At 37.5% G+C, this 20,560-nt stretch overlaps 2 protein-coding genes across 3 annotated transcripts in view; one reads left to right on the forward strand and one right to left on the reverse strand.

Moving 5' to 3' along the window:
• Positions 1-1,695: 1,695 nt before the first annotated feature.
• ERCC5 (ERCC excision repair 5, endonuclease) lies at positions 1,696-19,368 on the reverse strand. Its single transcript, XM_072401197.1, is given in 15 exon segments — positions 1,696-2,621; positions 2,820-2,939; positions 3,259-3,416; positions 5,968-6,181; positions 7,091-7,210; positions 7,612-7,866; positions 8,119-8,744; positions 10,981-11,188; positions 14,119-14,262; positions 14,829-14,889; positions 15,091-15,183; positions 15,277-15,398; positions 15,934-16,109; positions 17,033-17,145; positions 19,270-19,368. Coding segments are annotated over 14 exon segments (2,919 nt in total). The 5' UTR covers positions 17,121-17,145; positions 19,270-19,368; the 3' UTR covers positions 1,696-2,087.
• Positions 19,369-19,499: 131 nt separating this feature from the next.
• LOC140331061 (uncharacterized) overlaps positions 19,500-20,560 on the forward strand; it is an 8,309-nt gene continuing 7,248 nt past the window's right edge. The window contains exon 1 of one of the 2 annotated variants that reach the window (XM_072411782.1): positions 19,500-19,826. Coding sequence is in view for 1 of the 2 variants with exons in the window: in XM_072411773.1 (XP_072267874.1) it covers positions 19,749-19,826 (78 nt within the window). In the remaining variant the exon portion in view is untranslated. The remainder of the gene's footprint in view (positions 19,827-20,560) is intronic. The other variant, XM_072411773.1, reaches the window with a different exon arrangement.

The raw sequence follows: 20,560 nt of genomic DNA on the forward strand, positions 1-20,560 counted from the left end.
GATAGGATTTTTTTTCCTACCCCGAGTGTGGCTCGGGGTTACCACTTTTGGTATATAAAATTCACCCAGAGACTCACTCGGGAATACCGCCAGGGGGTTAAATTGCTTGTTAAAGTATGCAAAAAATTGATAATTCTATGTTTCTGAAACTTTTATTTCTTAGTTAACCATTTAACTGAAGGCATATTTCTGAATGCCCAAGAGGTACTATATATACTGAAATATAAACCAGAGGTACCTACTTTTACCTGAAAAAAACAGGAAAAATACTTTGTCTCAAGTATAAACCTTGGGGCACAAAATGCAGCCATTACTAACATTCAAAACAGTAATCAACAGAAATTCCAATAAAATTATTGTGAATAAGTACATGGAGTGAATAAAATAAAAAGCCTTTAAATTGTTTTCCCCCTTTAAAATTGTTAAAGTATTTTGTACTTTTGAGATGGTTATAATGAGTCATTTGCTCCTAAATGATCTTTTGTGCATGATTGTTGGCCACCAGTACATGTCACCTAATCTATGTGCCCTCATTGTTACCAATGGCTTGTGTTTAACAGTTCATATCTGTCAAACCATAAGATAAATGCAGTTCCAGGTTATGCCACTATGTGTAAATTATTTTGCTAATGGTATTCTGAGTGAAATACTTGGTTTATACTCAGGTAAATAAGTATTTGTCGATCCTAGTAACTCCAGTGACATCTATCACCTCTGAGTATTAGGAGTTTTGGATGGTATCAGGATGGAGTACTTTAACAATTTGGATACAAAGGAGAATCTACAACTCTTCCAGCCTGAAATACTGGAAACACAGTCTTCTGGAAGAATGGAAATACAGGCTTTCTGCTAGGAAACTAAAACTCTACATGTCCCTAGACTTACAACAACATGACTAAAATTCTTTGCTTGGCATCAGTGCACATTGGATGTGGATGAAAAGAAAACCTAGAGCATGCTGTAAGAAATCTAATTAAAAGTGATGACCTGACCACTGGGATGTTTTATTTTTTCAATTGTTCAACAAAATACAAGCTTTAATCTTCTAAGCATGTAGGTTAATGCCAAAGAATGAATTAGAATGGTGTGAAAGTATATAGCATATATACTAGCCTTAGGTAAAGTGAGAATTAACTCAAACTATATTATTCTGTTTTAAAATGACTAACTCAGTTATTTGTGTTCTTTACTTCGGTTCCTGGAGGCGCCTTTGCCTTGCACCTGGTCAAGTGAAACCAGATAAGAAGACCATAGAAACTGCCAGCAGATAAGGAGACCATGGAAACTCCAACCCCCTCAAGAAAGCCAATTAAAAGTGGAATGTACAGCGGCAGTAAAAAGCAAAATAATAATTAGTCTGTTTCCAGGCAAATTAAAGAAGAGACCAGCCCGGAATTGGATGATCGGCGACGCAAGGAACTGAAGTAGATAAAATATAGACTTTTGCTTAAGTTTGCAGAGACTCCTTTAGACAGAGGAAAGGACAGTCCTGACCTCTATTGCCTTGTCTGTTGTGAGTTTCCCACGCGTGAATAAAACCTTGATTCTTTTACTATACCTCAGAAGTTGTCGTGAATAATTGTCAACTTACCATTGACAATGGCCAAACACCCTCTGTACTCTGATTCAAATATGTCTTAAAATGGTAAATTAATATTTAGCAGGTAAACTAGAACAAAGAAAAGATTAGAACAATTTTATAAACTATACATTTTTTATTGGTTTGATATTATGCTTAGATTTAGGGTGCCAAGGGGAAGAATTTTACAGCAGACATTGTTTTACCACATAAATAATTATATGTTAAAATGCAGAATTCATACATACTGTAAAAAAAATATTTATTTCTGTCAGGGAGTGTTAATTAATCCACATCCTTACTCCCTTCACTAGCTGCCAAAGAGAAATTGGAGCTGTAACAATTGATAAATTAAAATAATTCCAATGATATTATCCTGACTCACCACCAGAAATAAAAAACAGAGATGACTCAATATCCAAAATTAATGTTAAATTTGATTATACAAGCCATGTCACAAAAAAATGTAATTAACGGTACAATAAATATGGTATGCATATTCTCAGATTCATCTCTTTCTTCCCCTTGCAGTTCTTGCCTTTCTGTTCTTGCCTTGGAACACAGGCTTGGCAGTCACAAGAACTACCTTGTCTTCATTCTCACTTGAACTGCTTGTCTCTCCTTTGTGTGTCTTTACAGGGGGTACGGGTGTATTGCTTTTGCTTGTTTTGGGTCTCTTTTCATCAGTGTTAGTGCAGTTTGAGTCACTGTCAGAGCCACTGGATGAGTTTTTATTAGGAGGCAGGAGTTTTATTCTGGAGCCAATAAACCCCCCTTCTACAGACACATTATGGGGACTCCCTGGTTCAGCCTCATTTTTATTCTTTCTGCGCTGTGTTTTTGTACCGCTTTTCCTGGACTTTGCTCCTTTTTGGTTTCCATCATCTTTTTCCAGAAGGGCAGAAGCTTCTTCTACTTCTGCAGTCTCTATGTCCTTCTCCTTCCTCTTCATGCATGTTACAGCTCTACGCAGCCGCTGACTCTTCAGAGTATGAGCATCATGCCGTTCCATGCGGAAAAATGAATCAATTCGGAGTTGGGTCTGAGGGCATACAGGAGAAAATTATTATTTATGCTTAGCATGACTTTATCAACTAAAGAACATATGTGTTCATACACTGATCAATCTAAGCTCATTCAAATGTAGCTTTTTTTCACTTTGACGAATTCCCTTTCATACCACTTATTTTGCTTTACTAAAAATTAAGAACAAAACAAATCTGAAAAGGTCTAGTCTTACCTGCTGGGCATTTAACTGTTTTAGAACTGGTAAAAGAACTTCATCTGTTTTTGAGCGATACCAACCAAAGCGGCTTTCACAGAATGTATTTGCAGTTAAGAAAATAGCAGCATTTCCACTCTAATTTGCTGTACCAATCTTTTTTTTTTTAACCTGGTGAACAGCTGATGCAGCTTCAAATGCTACCTGGGTATAATGTGGTCTTTTGTCATTACTCCAATCACAGTCCTATTTACTGCCTAGGCCATCCACTCAAAAACAGAAACAGTGCTATGCTTTCTGTAGGATAGAAATTAGAGGCATCTGGCTACAGCACTTGATCACTACACAGTGATGATTTGAAAACATTATTACACATCTCAAAGTGATTATTTTTCAAGCATTTTCAAGGAAGTGCAATGCACTATGGAGCAAAATTTGTTAGATAAAATAAAGGTACAGAAAAAAATTCTAGTCAGATCAACAGAGGCTCCAGCCCATGTCCAGGGAATTCATTCAGTATCTCCATAGCAGACACAAACCCAACGGAGGGTACTCCTTCTGTATAGTCACTGCCCATCAAGTAAGCTAAATTAATAAGTTTAGAGCGATCCAGACCTTAATGTAACACAAAAATAAGGTTTATTTATTAAAAGATAACCTGGTTTTATATTTAACAACAAAGAAGCATTCCATTGTTGTTATACAAATTTATTTCTAATTCCAGAGGCTTCATCAACCTGCAATCCAAAAACGTCATGCACCTACAACCCATGGATAGCATTCACACTATTGAAATGATGCCAGTTTTTTGTATTCATTGTTTTCAATGCCTCCAGTAAACCTGTAAAAAAAACTTCTGCATACTCTTTAGGGTGGGTCAGAGTTTAATAACATATTCAAGTAATAAAATATGTGCAAGGCAGGACTAGCCCTCTGCTTGTGTGCACGATTTGGGCAATACCAATGACCGTTTATAACCTGTAGTCCTCTTTCTAACTTGGCATATATTTCCAGGGTATTTATTTCATCATTAAGGGTAAAACTTTTGGGCTTCCATCAAGATTGAAGGTGGTAACCTGAGCAACTTGGAAGTGACTGTTTAGCTGGCAAGTAGCATGAATGACAGGCATGGCGATGCAGGCACGAGTCCAGACATTGCTGATGCAGTAGGTTTTACACAGGAACTGTACTTGACATGGCTAAGGAAGTTAAAAAAAACTGCTCCAGTTAACATTATAACAGCATAAAATAATGCATATTAACTTTTTTTTTTAAAGCAGTGTGTTATTTAGAAAAAAAATGTAATGTTCAACATACAGATAAGAAACAAAGGAAAGCCTAATTTTAAAGAGATTCATGACAAGTTCTACAACTAGACAGAAACACGTATGGTTATTCCTGTTGATGGAGGACTCAAAAGCAAAATCTACCATAAAAACATCTAACAGTCATTTAGAAATGGTTGCAGGGAGTTTTAAAAAACTTTAAAGGCTTGAATTTCTTTGTAGACATTGTAGGCAAATCAGGGCCTGTTTCCTGCAGTCCTTCTACCAATGAAATCTAATTTAGTTTATGAATCTGTAATGTAAAAATTAATTAAAACGCCTAAGCACAAATAGTAAATACCAAAACAGCCATTAGGAATGTATGGTATACAGAAGGGTTAATTTCTAAAACAGGTAGTACCCAAGTTAAGGACATCCAACATATGGACAACTCCTAGATACGAATGGGATTCCCTGCTCGCTCCTGTGCAGGACGTGATGGGGGGCTGTTCGCATGGCTTGCAGAAGAAGTCTATTGGTTGTAACTCTTTAATGACCAAGACAAACTTTGCTGTTGTTTCTTTTTGAATATCAAAGCACAGCTTGCTTCAGAAGTTAATGAATGTCTAGGCTCCATATTGTTTTTTTTTTTTTTGCTTTGCTTTGCTTGTGATTAACTCACAGTGATGATTCTTTACAGTAACTGACACCACACTGCCTAATAATATGTTGAGATAAACATCTGTCTTAATTGCATTTATTAAAATAATGATCCTGTTCTGACTTACATACAAATTCAACCTAAGATCAAACCTACACTTCCTATCTCGTATGTAACCCGGGGACTAACAGTATTGAATGAACAAACCTTACGTCAGTAAAAGAAATCATACACAAAATTAAAGTTAAGTTTTAAAACAAATTCAATTACAATTATGGGGGCTGCCATAGCTGATTTTTTTTTTGAAAGATGCAGGCTCTTGTCCTATTATAATAATCTTGGTTCACTGCCTTGTCAGGGCTTTACTGAAAGTTATATCATGAAACTGGGCCAAGCATATCGCAATTCTCACAAATGTTTATTTGATACTCGCTTAACAGTTGTTCTAGGGTGAGAACAACCAAGAAATTTGACCAAACAAGTCAACAGTAACTGCTCCTTTTCTTTTTTTCCAATATGTGAAGCTATTGTGTACACAATAATATCTACATTCTTATTTAATTATGATAAATATTACCTTAAGCAACACTTCACTTTCATGTAACTATATTATATATTTATATAGTCAGACATTGTTAACTGATTATGCTGGAGGTCTAGTGGGGTTTTCCAGACTTTTAAAGCTTTGAGGGTAGTCCGAATCCTGACTAGTTGGGGGTCTGTCCTTGCCTAATCTTGAAGTTTGATATGCAGACCATTGTGTTTTATATTTTGTTTTTTTCCAATAAGAAAGGTGGGAGTCCTTTTGAGTGATGAAAAAATGTAAATAGTATAAAAAGAATAGCCAAAAAATAGTTTAGCAGAGCTGATAAAAACAACATCCATCCCCCTAGGATACTAGCAAAAAAACGAGGCATACTAGTAGTAGACGTTATGTAGGGCTTATATAAAATGTCCTTTGTCAGCGTCCTACTCTTGTAGACAGCAGTTTACAATGATGGTAGACTGCAGATGTCCCACGATGAATGAGAAAGAAATGCCTACATTGCTTAAAAAAAATAAATAAATAACTGACACTCATGATCACATTTTTACTAATGCAGATAAGAACATTTTTTGATTAATTGGTTCATGCAAAATACTATTATATTTTTCTCATTTTGCCAAATCAACACATCCTGGGTTCTCATCAGGAATTTAGCACTTATTCACTAGTAATTATGGCTTGTAAATGACTTACCCAGCTGATTATGAATGTCAGAAAACTGGTAGTACTCCACATATTTATTCTGAGAGAAGAAATTTTTGTAAACATGTCGTGCCCCAAACAGCCAAATATCACTGTCATCTGTGATAGTCCCTGAAGTCTGGTCAGTTAGGTCCATAACTGCACACTGGGCCTCTGCCTCCATAGGGGCAACAACATAGGGGATGCCAAACAGACGTAGAAGTTCCTAGAAAACAAAGAAAAGCACTGTTTGTAAAAAGCCTTAATGTTAAAAATACAACCTAAATTTGGTTTCACTGCAGGGGAGCTTCAGTAATGTTTACATCCCAATACTTAAGGTAGAGTATAGAGCAGAATGAAAAACAATGCATGAAGAAGTAAGCCTTCTATTTCATAGGGGGCAGGGAAAACAATGGGACAATATTACAGATGATATTTTTTTTTAACTTAAATGTTGTCGAAACCTTCATAAGAAAAAATCCAACTGTAATATATAACAACATACATAACTGATGCAAAGGAGGCTTTATAATCTAAGGTTTTTAAGAAATTGCCTTTTAATTTCAATTTAAAGTAGACCCATCATCAATTTTTTTACATTCTATAAGAGGGCGGTAAAAGGCTTTCCACATAAAGGGAAGGTTTTTTTTTTTTTTACTGAAAGTTCCGGTTTAAGGTTAGCAGAAAAGTTGTGAACAGCACTTTTTACAAAATGCCAACCTTAGGAAGTTTGTGTTTGGAATCCCCCTAGATAATCCTATTTTCTGCTTGTGGTGTTGGCTGCTTTTCCCAGAAGTATTCTAAAAAGATTACTGTCAGCTTTCAGGCAACCCTTGCACTATGTAATGATTTAGGCTGTTTATTCCTAGTCAATGTCTAGTCAGACATTCACTTTTACTCAAAAATGCGATTAAAAAGTAACACTTGGTATAGTTATACAAGTGGCTTTTAGGCCTGTGACTGAAGGGTTGCCTGAAAGCTAACTGTAAAAATAAAGAACATTGTTTTTCTGCCAGAAATATGCCGCAGATGAATTTAGATGCTGATTAATACATCAGTGGATGTTTTAGATGTAAAGACAGAAAGGAAAAGAAAGAGACAAGCACTGTACTGGATAATTGATGATAATACTAACCTGGCTTTCTAAATACATCTGCCCTGTAACAGATGCAGCCACACGTTCCTGCTGCTGCTGCTGTGCCTGGAGGGAGGTCTGCTGAACAAATAGATTATTCTCCAGCGTCTCCAGTTCTTCCTGTGCAAACATAGAAAAAAGAAGTACCATCATAAATCTGATAATACAATACATGAATCAAAATGTAAGAGGCAATAGGTAGTTCTATGTTGCAATTGTGCTTAAGTTTATGTAATTTACCCTAAATAAAAACCTTTAGTGCAAATTTTCATGAAAAACAATGTACCGCTTTTAGACATATAAAACCGAAAAGAAATGAACCGCTAGGGAGGTTAAATCAGTTTGGCCTTTTCTCCCATGGAAATGTCTTTTTAAATGCCTCATTTAAAATATCAACATCTAATCATATGTATGAGCAAATTAATATTTCCATTAGATTTGGGGTGTATCTGCGTAAAGCCAATTATTTCTATATATTGCCCCTTTTGGCCCAATATCGTCTGACTAGAGAGGTTTATTACCATACTTATGTCTTGCCAGTCATTGACTGCATCCTCCTCATCTCTTGAAGCTTCATTCTGCTGAATTACAGCACCCGGAACTTCTGCATGGTCATTATCTGTAAGAGACTTCTCAATGTTTACACCAGAGCTCTGTGATGTGGTAGGCAAGTCAGATTCCCTACTGGTTGTCACAGGAACAATATCCTTGGAAGTTTCCGGTGCATGCACCAAATGGTTCACATCACTCTCTACTTCAATAAAACTACCTGGGAAAAAGAAACATCATAAAAAAAAGTAAGTAACATTAAAAAGACTACCAGTGAAACACAGAGCAGAGAAATTCTACAATAAAAAAAAACAGACACAAAAAAAATTATATTACATGACAATCCTGTTAATCTATTACATGTTTTGGGAAAACATTTATTTATTTTAACTGAATATGATTGCTTCTTTAGACAAGCTTGTGATCTCAAGCTAACTGCAACATAAAATATACACTGTTAATAATTAGTATGGCAATGCAGCCAAATCTACTCTTTCTACTGGCGATGCACCCAATTTCTGAGGTGGTTCGCTGTGTTTTAGATTAGGCACTGGAATAAGTGGTGATTTCTTAGCACTTGTATTACGTTGAGGATAACTGGGCGAATTTTCATCCCTTGTTAAAGATATGGTTGGGTTAGTTTGACCTCCATATTGAGTGACCAAAGGGGCATCCTCCTCATCTGAACTGCTGATAATCAACACTTTAGCTCTTGGCTGTTCCTCCTCATCATCGCTTATCTCAAGTGATCTCTTCTTGGTCACGGTTACTTCATCCTCAGTAAGAGCCTGTTGGATTGCATGAAGTGTTCTAGGTGAAACACTACCATCTATTGTACAGACTGACTCCGAAGGGTCATTTTTAGTAACCTTTTTATCATGAACTTCCTCATCAGAGCTGTTCTCTAGCATTGCCTCCTGAATAGCAAACAGTGTTCTTGGGGAGGGTGGTGCAGCTTCTTGAACAGAATCTTTTGCTTTTTTAGATTTATGAGCCGATGCCAACTTGAAATCAAGGTATGTTTTTGGTGCTGCATCATTTGAACTAGAGGGTGTTGCTTCTTTTTCATCATCCTCCTTTTTATCTTTAGTCTTTGACTGAATCCCTAAAATAAGGAAGGTGTATATGTTAAAAATATTAATGAGAACCTAAAACCTTTTTCGTTTTTTTTTTTTTAATAGCATTTATTTATTAGCCATTTTAGGACTTAAGACCAGCAGCAGTTCTTTAAACACAGATTATCAGGACACGTTTTTTTTTTTCAGAATCAGTGCGTGTTAATATGTACCGTGTTCCCCCGATGATAAGGCAGGGCCATCAAATAAGACAGCCCCCCCTTTTTTAGGGAAAAATGAAAAATAAGCCCCCCTCCCCCCCCCGCAAATAAGCCACCCACCGATTACTTACCAGAATCGGGTGGTACGGTGGGTGATTCCGTGTGTGGTTCCTCCGTGTGTGCCGCGCCTCTTCATGAAGAGGAAGTGACAGGACTGCAGTGCGCGCACGTGACTCCACCCAAGCAAACACAGGCAGCTTCCCTCATCCCTCCCTAACGGAGACTGCAGGAGTTTGTTTTTATATGCATATGTCAGGAGAATAAAACTTCAACATAACAATAATATCTACACCCAGCCTATTGTCTCAATTCTGTATCATATGAAATAACAACATTAAGGCTGGGTCTACAGGGACATTTTTAAAAATGCATGTAAACATTCCTACTGCGTTTATATGTGTTTTGTATGCACTTTTATCAATGTTTTAAAGCTTGCCCTTAAAACACTGTAAAACGTCTATGCCACGTTTTCACAGCATTTACGTTTCAAGTGCTTATAAATGTGTGAAACCGCGTGAAAGCAAAACGCAGGAAGACGTGGGAAAAGGCTCCCATTGAAATCTATGGTAGTGTTGACCCGGGTTTTTGGGTGTTTTCCAGCGTTAACCCTGTGTTTTTTTTAAACATTGCAAGCAGCGTTACAGATAATGCTCATAAATGTGCCTCAAGGAAACGTCCGGGTGTAGATTAGCCTATTGGAATGCATGGGATTTCAAACATGGGCTTTTAAAACCTCAGGTTAAATGCTGGGGAAAACGTCCATGTAGACTAAGCCTAACATCTAATTATTAACCCCCAAGCCAAACTGTCCATGACAAAGTTGGTAAGAGGACATAGGAAGACGACATCCTGCAGTTCCTCCCACTCTGCTTCCTGCATTACTAATCACATTTGAGCTTCCAATGCAGGCTTGAATTGTGTTAGTTAACATATTTGTTAACAGTTTTTTTGAATCTGAGAGATATTCAAGAACTTGCAGAGGTTGTTTCAGCATCACATGCAGGTGCATTCTAGATTACTACATGGCTAACAAAGGGAGTGTGTCAGACTTGTGCTTTACAGCAATGTCTGTAATATATCAGTAAGCAGGAAAGTTAGACTTTCTTTATACATCTCATAGTTGACAGTGTAAATTCAGTTTTGTTTTCTTAGATAGTTTCTATTCTTCCCCATGATAAAACACCTTCTTTGTTAAATATATAGAAGTTCTGAGCCACTGACCAGGAATAAACATGCAGAATATGGAATCTGCACATTTCCAAGTTAGTGATTTAGAAAGAACTGAAGACATTAAATCATTTTTCATAAGACAGAAATGGAACCCGTGGACCTACAGGTTTGCCCGAGGCAGATTTTTTTTTTTTAAGTCCTTTAGCACTTGATGAGAATAAATGATATTATGCTCATAGTTATTAAATATTACATATACAGATGTTTATTTTATTAATTACAAAACGCACTTAAATATTCTGTTTTTCTAGTTAATAAAATTAACACTACTTGTTACATGCAAAAAAAAAAAGAAAAAAAGAACCCAAAGCATACTTGACTTTAAAGTCCAACTGAACTTTCCAATTTTATTGATTTTATGCAGTCAAGCTTTAAAGAGAATTATGGGCTTTCTTTTGTTATCTTTCAATTTGCTAGCGGCACACTAAGAGCTGGACCTCTACAATAAATATCCCTCAGGTTACTGGAGCAGCAATGCTGCAGGGAGGACAGGTGGAGACACAGAGCACTCAGCGTGCTGCTAGAAGAGGGTGTATTCACTTCACTTCCAATTAAACCAGTAAAATTTAAAAAAAAATCCAATTAAAATATCTTATTTCTATGTATTAATACAAAAATAGAATGTTTATTTTATTATTTTGTATGTAGCCCGACTGCATCACAGCAATAAAATTGGAAGCTTTAATAGTGCTGTGCATTCATTAATGAAATAATGTCATATGAGATTGTGCATATGGTGGCTATTCATAGTTGTTTTTGCTAGGTTTACTTATACCTTTAATTAGAATATAATGAGATGTGTCCTCTGAGACCAGACGGTTAGACTCAACCTCTCTCATAAATCCCCCTTCTGTCTCGAACTGAGCACATAGCTCCCCTACGTGCTGCTGGCTCATCTCTTTCCGCACATTATTGAGGCACTTGTTCAAATTGTTTTTCTTCAGCAATCCTTTCAGCTGATACTGGGAGAAATCATCGGAGCCCTTCAAAGGAACACATCAATATCATCATCGTACAATGCTAAATGCATGTTTTAACACTTACATTTTAGGTTTTTGTTGAAATTAAATCAGGAACACAGAAAAAATGTATTGTCTATTATGGGTAAATGAGGCCATTGACCTAAAGATCTATGTGTGTCTGTACATAGAAATATGTATCGCACCTTTACCTGCAACATGATTGGTTTCATTACCATCCAACCTTGATCTAAGCTACTTTTCTATGCAACCTGACCCGCTGTAACAGCAACACTAACCAAAACCCATCTGCACTGGTGCCAACCAAATTAAAAGAGATGCTCATGTCAGAAACTATTACAAAGTCAATTAACCAGAAAAGGTATGCAGAAAATTTTCTGCAAGTTATCTTGAATTTATTTAATGTACAGCGCTGCAAATTTGGTTGGCGCTATATAAATACTGTTTATTAATAATAATAATAATAGTTGCACTCTTGTTCCTGTTCAGTAACTCTGGAAGAACAGAAGCCAGTACAATAACCTAAAAGCCGGATGATAAGCAATTTTCTTAAAGAGATTAGCACATATATATCAGACACCTTTGCTGCTGCAGAACCTTTTTTCTGCCAACAGAAGAGAGAATATTAAGATCCAGTGGTAATGAGGTATGTAATGAAAACATGGCTGTATTGGTACCTTTAAGCTATCTGGACTCCAGATTTTGTTTATTTCAGCAGGAAAGGACAACAATCACCTTGTCAGTAATGCGTTTACACCTGAGAAGGCATCCTGATGATTGTTTATGCAGGCTGGAATTTTCCAGATGCACATTATGGGTTATTAGCCAAGAACATGAATCAAGAAACTTGTCCACAGTTAGGTTCATTGCCAACATTTTTGACACAGTACGGAATAGAATCTTACCTGGATACACACCGATTTTCACAGATATTAGAAGTGTATGCTTTTCATTAACATATCCACCATGCCAAAAATACAGTTGCTCCTCGCTTAATAACCAGGTTCCACTCCTGCAACCTGGTCTTATGCAAGGAGCAATAGAAAATCCTGTTCTGCAGTGCTGAGAGTGTTCAGCACCTGTCAGTGACAAGTTCACTGAAAGTCTGCAGACCGGGGGTTAGTGCAGGTTAGCAAATGAGGATGACAGAGGGAGCCTGGAAGACAGAAAAAGAGACGCTACGTGGATGTGCACGGTGCAATTTTATACAGTGTACTCCTCGGAGGAGCGCCCTAAGTGTGGGCAGTCAATAAACAGGTAAATCACTAAATAAGGATTACCTGTATTATTCATTTGGAATGCTGACAATACTAACAAAACAATAGGTGTAATTTGATTTATTCTGGCAGGTTGGACCCTAATTTATTTGAATTAGACACCTCAAGTGGTAAATAATGCATGTAAATGTGCATATGTTCATAAAAAGCAACAGAGCAGACCAGTGTGAACATTCTTATGTATTGTGAACAGCAACATATTCAGGTCTATATGTTCTGTATCCATTGAGTATGCTATCAAGTAAATACCCTCATTTCATTTATTTTAGCACAAATCAGTGTAATGTTTTTGTCACTCTTTGTTCAGTCATTACATTGCCATGGTATATGAAAGTTTAGCTGAAAAGCAAATACTATGTAAGGAGCAACTGGTGCCACCTGCTGGTGAGCTTATATATTGCTCAATTGTTGTGCCCATCAATCTGGTAAGGATTATAAGGCAATTTCCAAATAAGTTCAAGTCCATCATTCTACAACAGGAAAGATAATGTGGAAAACACTGAAAACAGTTGCCAATCTTTCCAAGAGTGAACGTCCCAATAAATTCACCTTTAGGTCAGACTGCACACTGCTCAGAGAAAAAATAAAAAAAGGAAGAGCTACAACTTAAAGTCTACAGGCCTCAGCTAGCATGTTAAATCTTAACATTCACGACAATTAGAAAAAGACAGAACAAGTATGGCATGTTTGGAAGGATTACCAGAAAAAAGGCACCTCTCTCTAAAAATAACATTGTAGCACGACTTAGGTTTGCAAAATTGCTTCTGAACAAATAACAAGACCTCTTGAACAAAATGGAGATATTTGGCCATGATGCACAGCGCTGTTTTTGCCAAAAAACTAACACATAAAATCAGCACAAACTCCTCATACCACCTGTTAAATATGGTGAACGGGGTGAAGATTTGGGTTTGTTTTGCAGCCACAGGACCTGTGCACCTTGTAGCCACCGAGTCAGCCATGAACGCCTCAGTATAACAAAGCATTCTAGAGAAGAGTGGGCTAAGATTCCTCCAAAATGATGTGAAAGTTATTGGTGCTAAGAATGCCTCTACAAGCTATTGAATCATTGGGTGTACTTTGTTTTTCACATGTGGCTTCTCCATATTAAATGCACAGATTTGCACAATATCATGGCACAATAATTGCACAATAATTGCACAATAATTGAACAATAAATCATGGCAAAGTGGAATCTGTTGTGCTGATTTACACCCAAGGTTATGTTTAAAAAAATGCAAAACCTGCTCAGAACCAGATGATGTTTTTCTTATTGTGTCCTGGTACATAAAACATTAGAATTATAAGAGACTGTACTTTCCTTTTTCACCTGTGTATGTGTGGCTATACATTTCCACTAAAACGTTTGTGACCTATTTTGCACAAACTTAATTACTATTCCTAATATTGTGCAGAGGAACATTTAAGCAGATTAGATATAAAATATTTTACATACGTGTTATTTCTTTACAGATTATACAGTGTTTATGTTCAAAAAACAATAGAATTCGAAGCTTAGAAAAACAAGTTTGTTTTTGTAGACAAATAAAGGGCAGAAGGAGATGGATTTTGCCTTTGAACTAAACAAACATGACAACAACTATTGCTGGGTGCATATGATGTAACAATATTTGTTGATAATACATGTCACTATACCTCTGGCATGGCTTCAAACAACGTTCTTCTTCGTTTAGTAAACTCTTTCATGTCAGTCAGAATTTCATGCTTCACCTCAGGAGGGAGGCAGTTAAACTCCTCAGAGTCAACATCCACTGAATGTGGGTCAGCAAAAAATTCTTCCTAATAACCAGAATAAAGAAAGTGCCTGTCTCATGTTAAATATGACTACTGAAGAACCAACCACCAAAGTCAATAAAAAGAATTAAAAAAATGTAGTTCCCAAATTACTGCGCTGCATTTGTGCTAATTGTACAAGCAGTCACAATGTGCCTGATTTATTAAAGCTCTCCAATGCTGGAGAGGATACATTTTCATCAGTGAAGCTAGGTGATCCAGCAAACCTGGAATGGATTTCTTCAAAATCATTTGCTAGCAAATGTTTTGAATCCTAGACCAGATCCATTCCGTGTTTGCTAGATCACCCAGCATCACTGATGGAAGTGTATCCTCCCCAGCCTTGGAGACTTTTAATAAATTATGCCCAATGTACCCAAGCAGTTGCAACAGTAAAGAATTCAATTGAAAAATTTTTAGAATCAGTTTAAACGGGGAATTTATAACCATTTAAAGCTATTTTTTGTACATTGCACACAACCCAAATTGTACTTAGGCATTACAATTTCACTTTAATAGACATACCCATCTGGATTCATCTATAGGTTATAGGTTTGCAAAAGTTGACAAACCTGTAAAATCCTCCTCTGGTTCATTCTCTCTTCCCATTCTTTCTCTTCTTCCTCTTCAGAACTAAGGGTAAAAGAAGTACATACAAACAGTGATAGTTTGAAAATATGATGTGAAGAAAATGTTTCTCAAGATACAGATGTTTATAATTGTAAACTAATAAGCACTGAATGAATCATTTAGCAGCTCAGCATAGAGCTATTTCATCTGACTGATGTTCCTGTGTTGGAAAATATTTTAAAATATATATATATATATATATACCTATTTCTCTCATTCTCTTCTAAGGGAGGTAGAGCATATATATCCTCCTCTTCCTTTCTCCGCATATGGGAGAGACTTGGAAACTCCTCATTGCTGGAAAATATCAAAGTGAAATTACCGTAAGTTTACATTTACATTGAAAGACTGGCTGTAGCGACAAATACAGGAGGAATAATTGATGCAAACCTTTGCTTGTTTCCCGACAAAGCAGCTTTAATAGCTTGTCTTTTTAAAAAGGTTTTCAGCAACCTGTCATGTGTTTTCTTGGCTTCATTAGCTGCTAAATCTTTCTTCTGTCTTCTCTTTGCCTTAAAGGAGAATGTGAAACATGATTATAAATTTTTTCTGAGGGTATAATTAATCATAAAATTAGGCATATAGCTATAATCTCAGATTGTTGCTTTTTACTCCCTAGATAAATCACAGCATTTTCAGAAAGGTTTGTTTATTTTCCATGTTAGAACAACATTGTACTTTTCTCTTTTCTCTACCTGGATGAAGAGCAAAGGAGTGTCCATGGTTACATTACTATTACCACATCTAGTATAGCTAAAATATTTTATCTTTACATAGGAGAGTACATATTCACCTGGAATGCAGTCTCCTAATACCATTATGAGAATGTAACACTAATAGATAACGCAGCAAAGGTGAATATAACATTGTCCATGTCACCCTAAGAAAATAAATTTCAGTTGTGGTTGTTCTAATGCGGATTAGAATGAACATCTTCATCCTGGTTTAAAACTCTGTCACTATCATATTTAAAAAAAAGTGAATTCTTGTAAATCTTAGATACAAGATAAGATATGTCTGCTGAGGTAAGAAAATAATATTACTTACCAAAGTCTGTTTTTTCAGGAGAGGGGCTTCACCATCAAAAACAAAAATTGGACGTATTCTGAAAAAAAGCAACTTGCAAAGTCGATGGAATAACGTCAACAGATGAGCATTTTGAATGGCATTTCCTTGGCGGTCTCTTGCGCCTTTCACTGCTTGATTCAGCCAAATACTTATATCTTACTCCATAGTTAAGTTAACATTTGGATTTCTAAAAAATCATTGCTATTAGTTGGAAAATGTTTTAAATCTCGGACCAGAGCTAATCCAGATTTGCTGGATCACCCAGAGTCACCCACGACAGTCTATCTTCTCCGGTGGATTAGAGCTTTAATAAATCATACCCAAAGAAATAAAACACCCCTAAGGGGTGTCGATTATGCCCTGGGCTTGCAGAAACTGGGTACAATGATACTCTCTTAAGTGGCAGCAACAGCAGCACGGAGTGATAAGTCTCCAGATGGCAGTGTCAGGCAAGGTGATTACATTTCAATGAAAACCTAAAATCATATAAATGTTTTCATGAAAAGCACATGCAATGCATTTAGTCCTTTCTTATCAAGGTACCTCTGGGAATGCCTTCATCTGTTTTTCACACAGAATAACAGTGCTTTCTTTGTTCAAGCAACATCCAAGTTCAGCAATAATTCTTGTATAAAGATGTTGGTTCAACAGTGGCACAAATAAGTAAATCCTGGTAACTTTGTAGTTCCTGGATTTGAAACAGATCAGATGTTACAGAACCTAATCCATGTTACATAGTAGATGCAATTTGATCACATGGGAGAGGGGTGAAGGAATTGCCTTATCCTACATGGAGCAGATTGATGTACTGACAGTTCATCTCTTTATACATGATTACAAGAAGACGGATAACATCAGTGTGCTGCTACACCCTCACTACACAATCACAGGCTAGGGTAATTATACTATTTAACGGAAGCTTTAAAAAGCATCTAAAAAATTAGATTGTTGGAGTTTCTCTACTCTCTAAAATTAGGTTTACTTGTCAAAAAACTGTATATGTACCAATTAATACCTGACCTGTGAAGACTCACATACATAGAACAAATAGTAAACAAGATTTCATTGTCAAGGATACCAACACCAAGGATTTTCCCCTCTAATGTCTCTGGATTTATTGGTTTCCCAGAACATTCAAGCAGCTTCCAGAGTCCTTGAACTCCCATACTTGCCGATTACATCAATTTTTACCTGCAAAAGATAAAACATATTTGTAAATAGTTTAATATTATTATGAATACTTGTTTTCACATTTTCTTAACTTTTGTAGCAGCTCAGTGGTGGCGACCTCTTATCTACATACAGCCACTCCAGTAATAGCTGCATGAAGTTGAAGGTTTACAATTGGAGACTAATATGCCACAGTGGCAAAGCAGTAGCACAGCTGGAAGACAGAACAGAATTATAGAAAATAATTATATATACGAGGGGGTGCTGAGAAGTTCCTGGCTTTGCCCCCTTCCAGATGAAATAGAAAAATGAGTGTGGGGGCATATGACAGCCTAATATCTTGGTATGTAACTGTGCAAATATCAGGTCTTTGCAATTCTTAAAACTGTTTTCCTTTAGTAAGAAGCTGTGATGGCAGAGGCACAAGCAAGTTTCACATCATTGGAGTTACGGGCTGTCATGACGTTTTTGGACAAAAAACAGAGGGGCAGCCCTGCCTTGTCCCATCGGTCATACCAAAGCGATCTGAGAGTTCTCCATTCACTCATACTCTAGCACTGGGGGATGAGTAGAGGGCATCTATCCATGTTAAGAGACGCGGAGGTATGCCCAAGTGTGACAGGGTGGAGTGGAGAAACTTCCAATTCAGCCTCTCAAACACTGATATTTAGAGTACGTGTGGTGTTGTCCCTGGCTTCTCGAAGGGGAAGAAAGCCACTTTGGTCGAGGTGAATGAGGCCACTCAGTACTGGGGCCAATCTATGTGCTAGGATGCTGGAGAATAATTTTAGGTCACAGTTAAGTAGTGATATATGCCTGTAGCTAGTGCTAGGTTGGGGGTCTTTGTCAGGCTTGAGTATCACTCATATGTGGGCGGCCAATGTATTGAGTGGAATAGCATGGCCTTAAGAGGGGGCATTCAATGCCATTACCAGCTGTGGTCCTACAATGGGGAAAAATTGCTTATAATATGCCAAAGTAAGGCCGTCAGGGCCTGTTGCCTTCCCCACAGCTGCGGCGAAGTGCGGACTGGAGTACCCCTCGTATATATCTTCTATATATAGAAGAATTATAACTATTTAGAAGAAAAGTGCAATGGCAGGGACTATTATTACGGTCGGTACATTAGATTGTGAGCTCCTCTAGGGGACAGTTATGTCATGACTATGGAGTCTGTAAAACGCTGTGTATTTTTGCTGTGGATAAGGAAAAACATATTAATACTCTGGGCACAATGTAAGTAGATAAAATTGCTTTCCTTTATCATCATGTACAATTAGGGGCCAATGGTGGTTAATGGCCCTGCATTGTACATGACAACAAGCCAGGTTGGAGCCCAGATACTGGCAATAAAAGTGATTTTAGTAGACCAATCATCACAACAAGTGGTGGGGAGGTGACCATGGAATCATGTATTAGGGTTTTTATTGAGAAATATGCAATATATTTGCTCCTCTCTTCGCTCCTCCAATAACCTATTACTGACTTCCTCACTCATAACCTCATCACACGCACAGCTCCAAGACTTCTCTAGAGCTGCCCCAACTCGCTGGAATGGTTCTCCTCATCCTATTTGGCTTTTTAATACTTTCTGCTCATTTAAAAGAACACTCAAGACCCATTTTATCAAACTTGCCTACACATCATCTTCTGTCTTTTAAAACCGTCACTACTTCCCACCACTTCATATCTCCCATCCTATTGTATGTTACTTCCCCCACCTACTAGATTGTAAGCTCTTCTGCGCAGGGTCATCTCCTCCTCCTGTATCACTGTCTGTATCTGTCTGTCATTTGCAACCCCTATTTAATGTACAGCACTACGTAATATGTTGGCGCTTTATAAATCCTGTTTAATATTAATAGTAATAATAGTAATTGCCTGAAATCAGGATTAGCGATAAATTACTGGAAACCCCATAACATATAATAAATGGCACAAAGCACAATAATCAGAAGATGGAGAAGAAGATTTCACAGAGAAATGTATCCCCTGTATGATCCTCATGTCAGTCTCCTATACACACAGCTCACAGCTCCATTCATTTCTATAGTTCTGGCTGTATTGGGGTTAGGGGGGCACTCACAGCACATTTAGTGTTATTATCAGAGCATTGAACACCCCAGTAGCCCATTCTGTTCTTACACTGGACTCCAGACACCGCCACTGCCGTCACCTCCTGGCTCCAGCCCCGCACACATCACACGAACATAAACACAGCTCTCAGCACTTCCTGCACAGCGGACTCTCATTGGCTTACAAAGCAAGTGACATTTTGGGCGTAAGGGTTTCTGGGAATTGTAGTTTTAGCGTGAATAAATCGTATGACTTATATGGTTCTCCAGACTACAACTCCCACAATTGACTCTGTTTAAAGCGCACAGCGCCACTAAACAGAAGCTTAGGGTCTAGTAGTTAAAAAGAATGCAGTATTGGGGAATAGTGTTAGTAATGTAGTGGTCTGCGGCTGTCTGTGTTCACAGGCTTATCGTAACGTTTGTCTGCAGCCTCTCTTTTAGTATTTTGCGGGCGGTATGTGCTCGGGTCAGATAGGTTAATGATTAATGTGGAGGACTGTATGCAGTGTAATTTCTGGACCTTGCATAACATGCTGAGTATTGTACATGGAGATGGCTGATCAAGTCAGAATACTGAGTGGAGGATTATCTACTGAGCTAGAGGCTGCTGGATTCCTCATACAGGTATCTGATGAGACTGGGTCTGTGCACATTGGATGGGGCCATAAGCAGGGTGTCAGCCTGCACTGGGCTCATGTATCAGACATGCTACAATCTGATCATACACACATGTGCAAGCTCCATCAGAGTTACATACAAAAGAGGTGTTCAAGGTATACAATCCCAAAACCCCACCACACATGTACAATCCCCTTCATTTACCCACAAAAATAGCAGCGCAGGGACCTTCCTCAACAATGGGATTTATATCCAATCTGCCCAACCATGAGATCCACCAACAACTATGTCGTACATGGGCTTACCTGATTGAATAGCTTGGCTAGTTCTTTATATAACTTGGGTTTGGTAAATCATAATTGTACTGTAAGATTGTAATGTGTTTGGTGATATTTTAGCTATTAAGTTCTTGGATAAAAGGAGATTGCAAGATCATATTGCAACGTGTTTGAACAATTATGGATTTGAAGGGAAAGTTGTAAAACATAAAACTTTTTCGCAATATTTCTGAGTCCTTAAAACACAATTTATCTCCAGGTTGGGTGTTTTGGTTGTTGCTTTACTCAAGCTTTTAGTAAGTTGCAGGTACCTAGGCTGGAGCTAAAGGATGTTCCTATTGAAATTCCAAACATCTAACTATAGATGGTAAAGTATTTCTATCACTTGGGCTGTGTGAAAATGTGTGCGTTTCAGGTGCTCTGCATTGGAAATAGGTCCTGCTTTGCTTCATCTTTGGTGCT

Source organism: Pyxicephalus adspersus, chromosome 1 (assembly GCF_032062135.1).
Source record: "Pyxicephalus adspersus chromosome 1, UCB_Pads_2.0, whole genome shotgun sequence".
In the NCBI taxonomy this organism is placed as follows: Eukaryota; Metazoa; Chordata; class Amphibia; order Anura; family Pyxicephalidae; genus Pyxicephalus; species Pyxicephalus adspersus.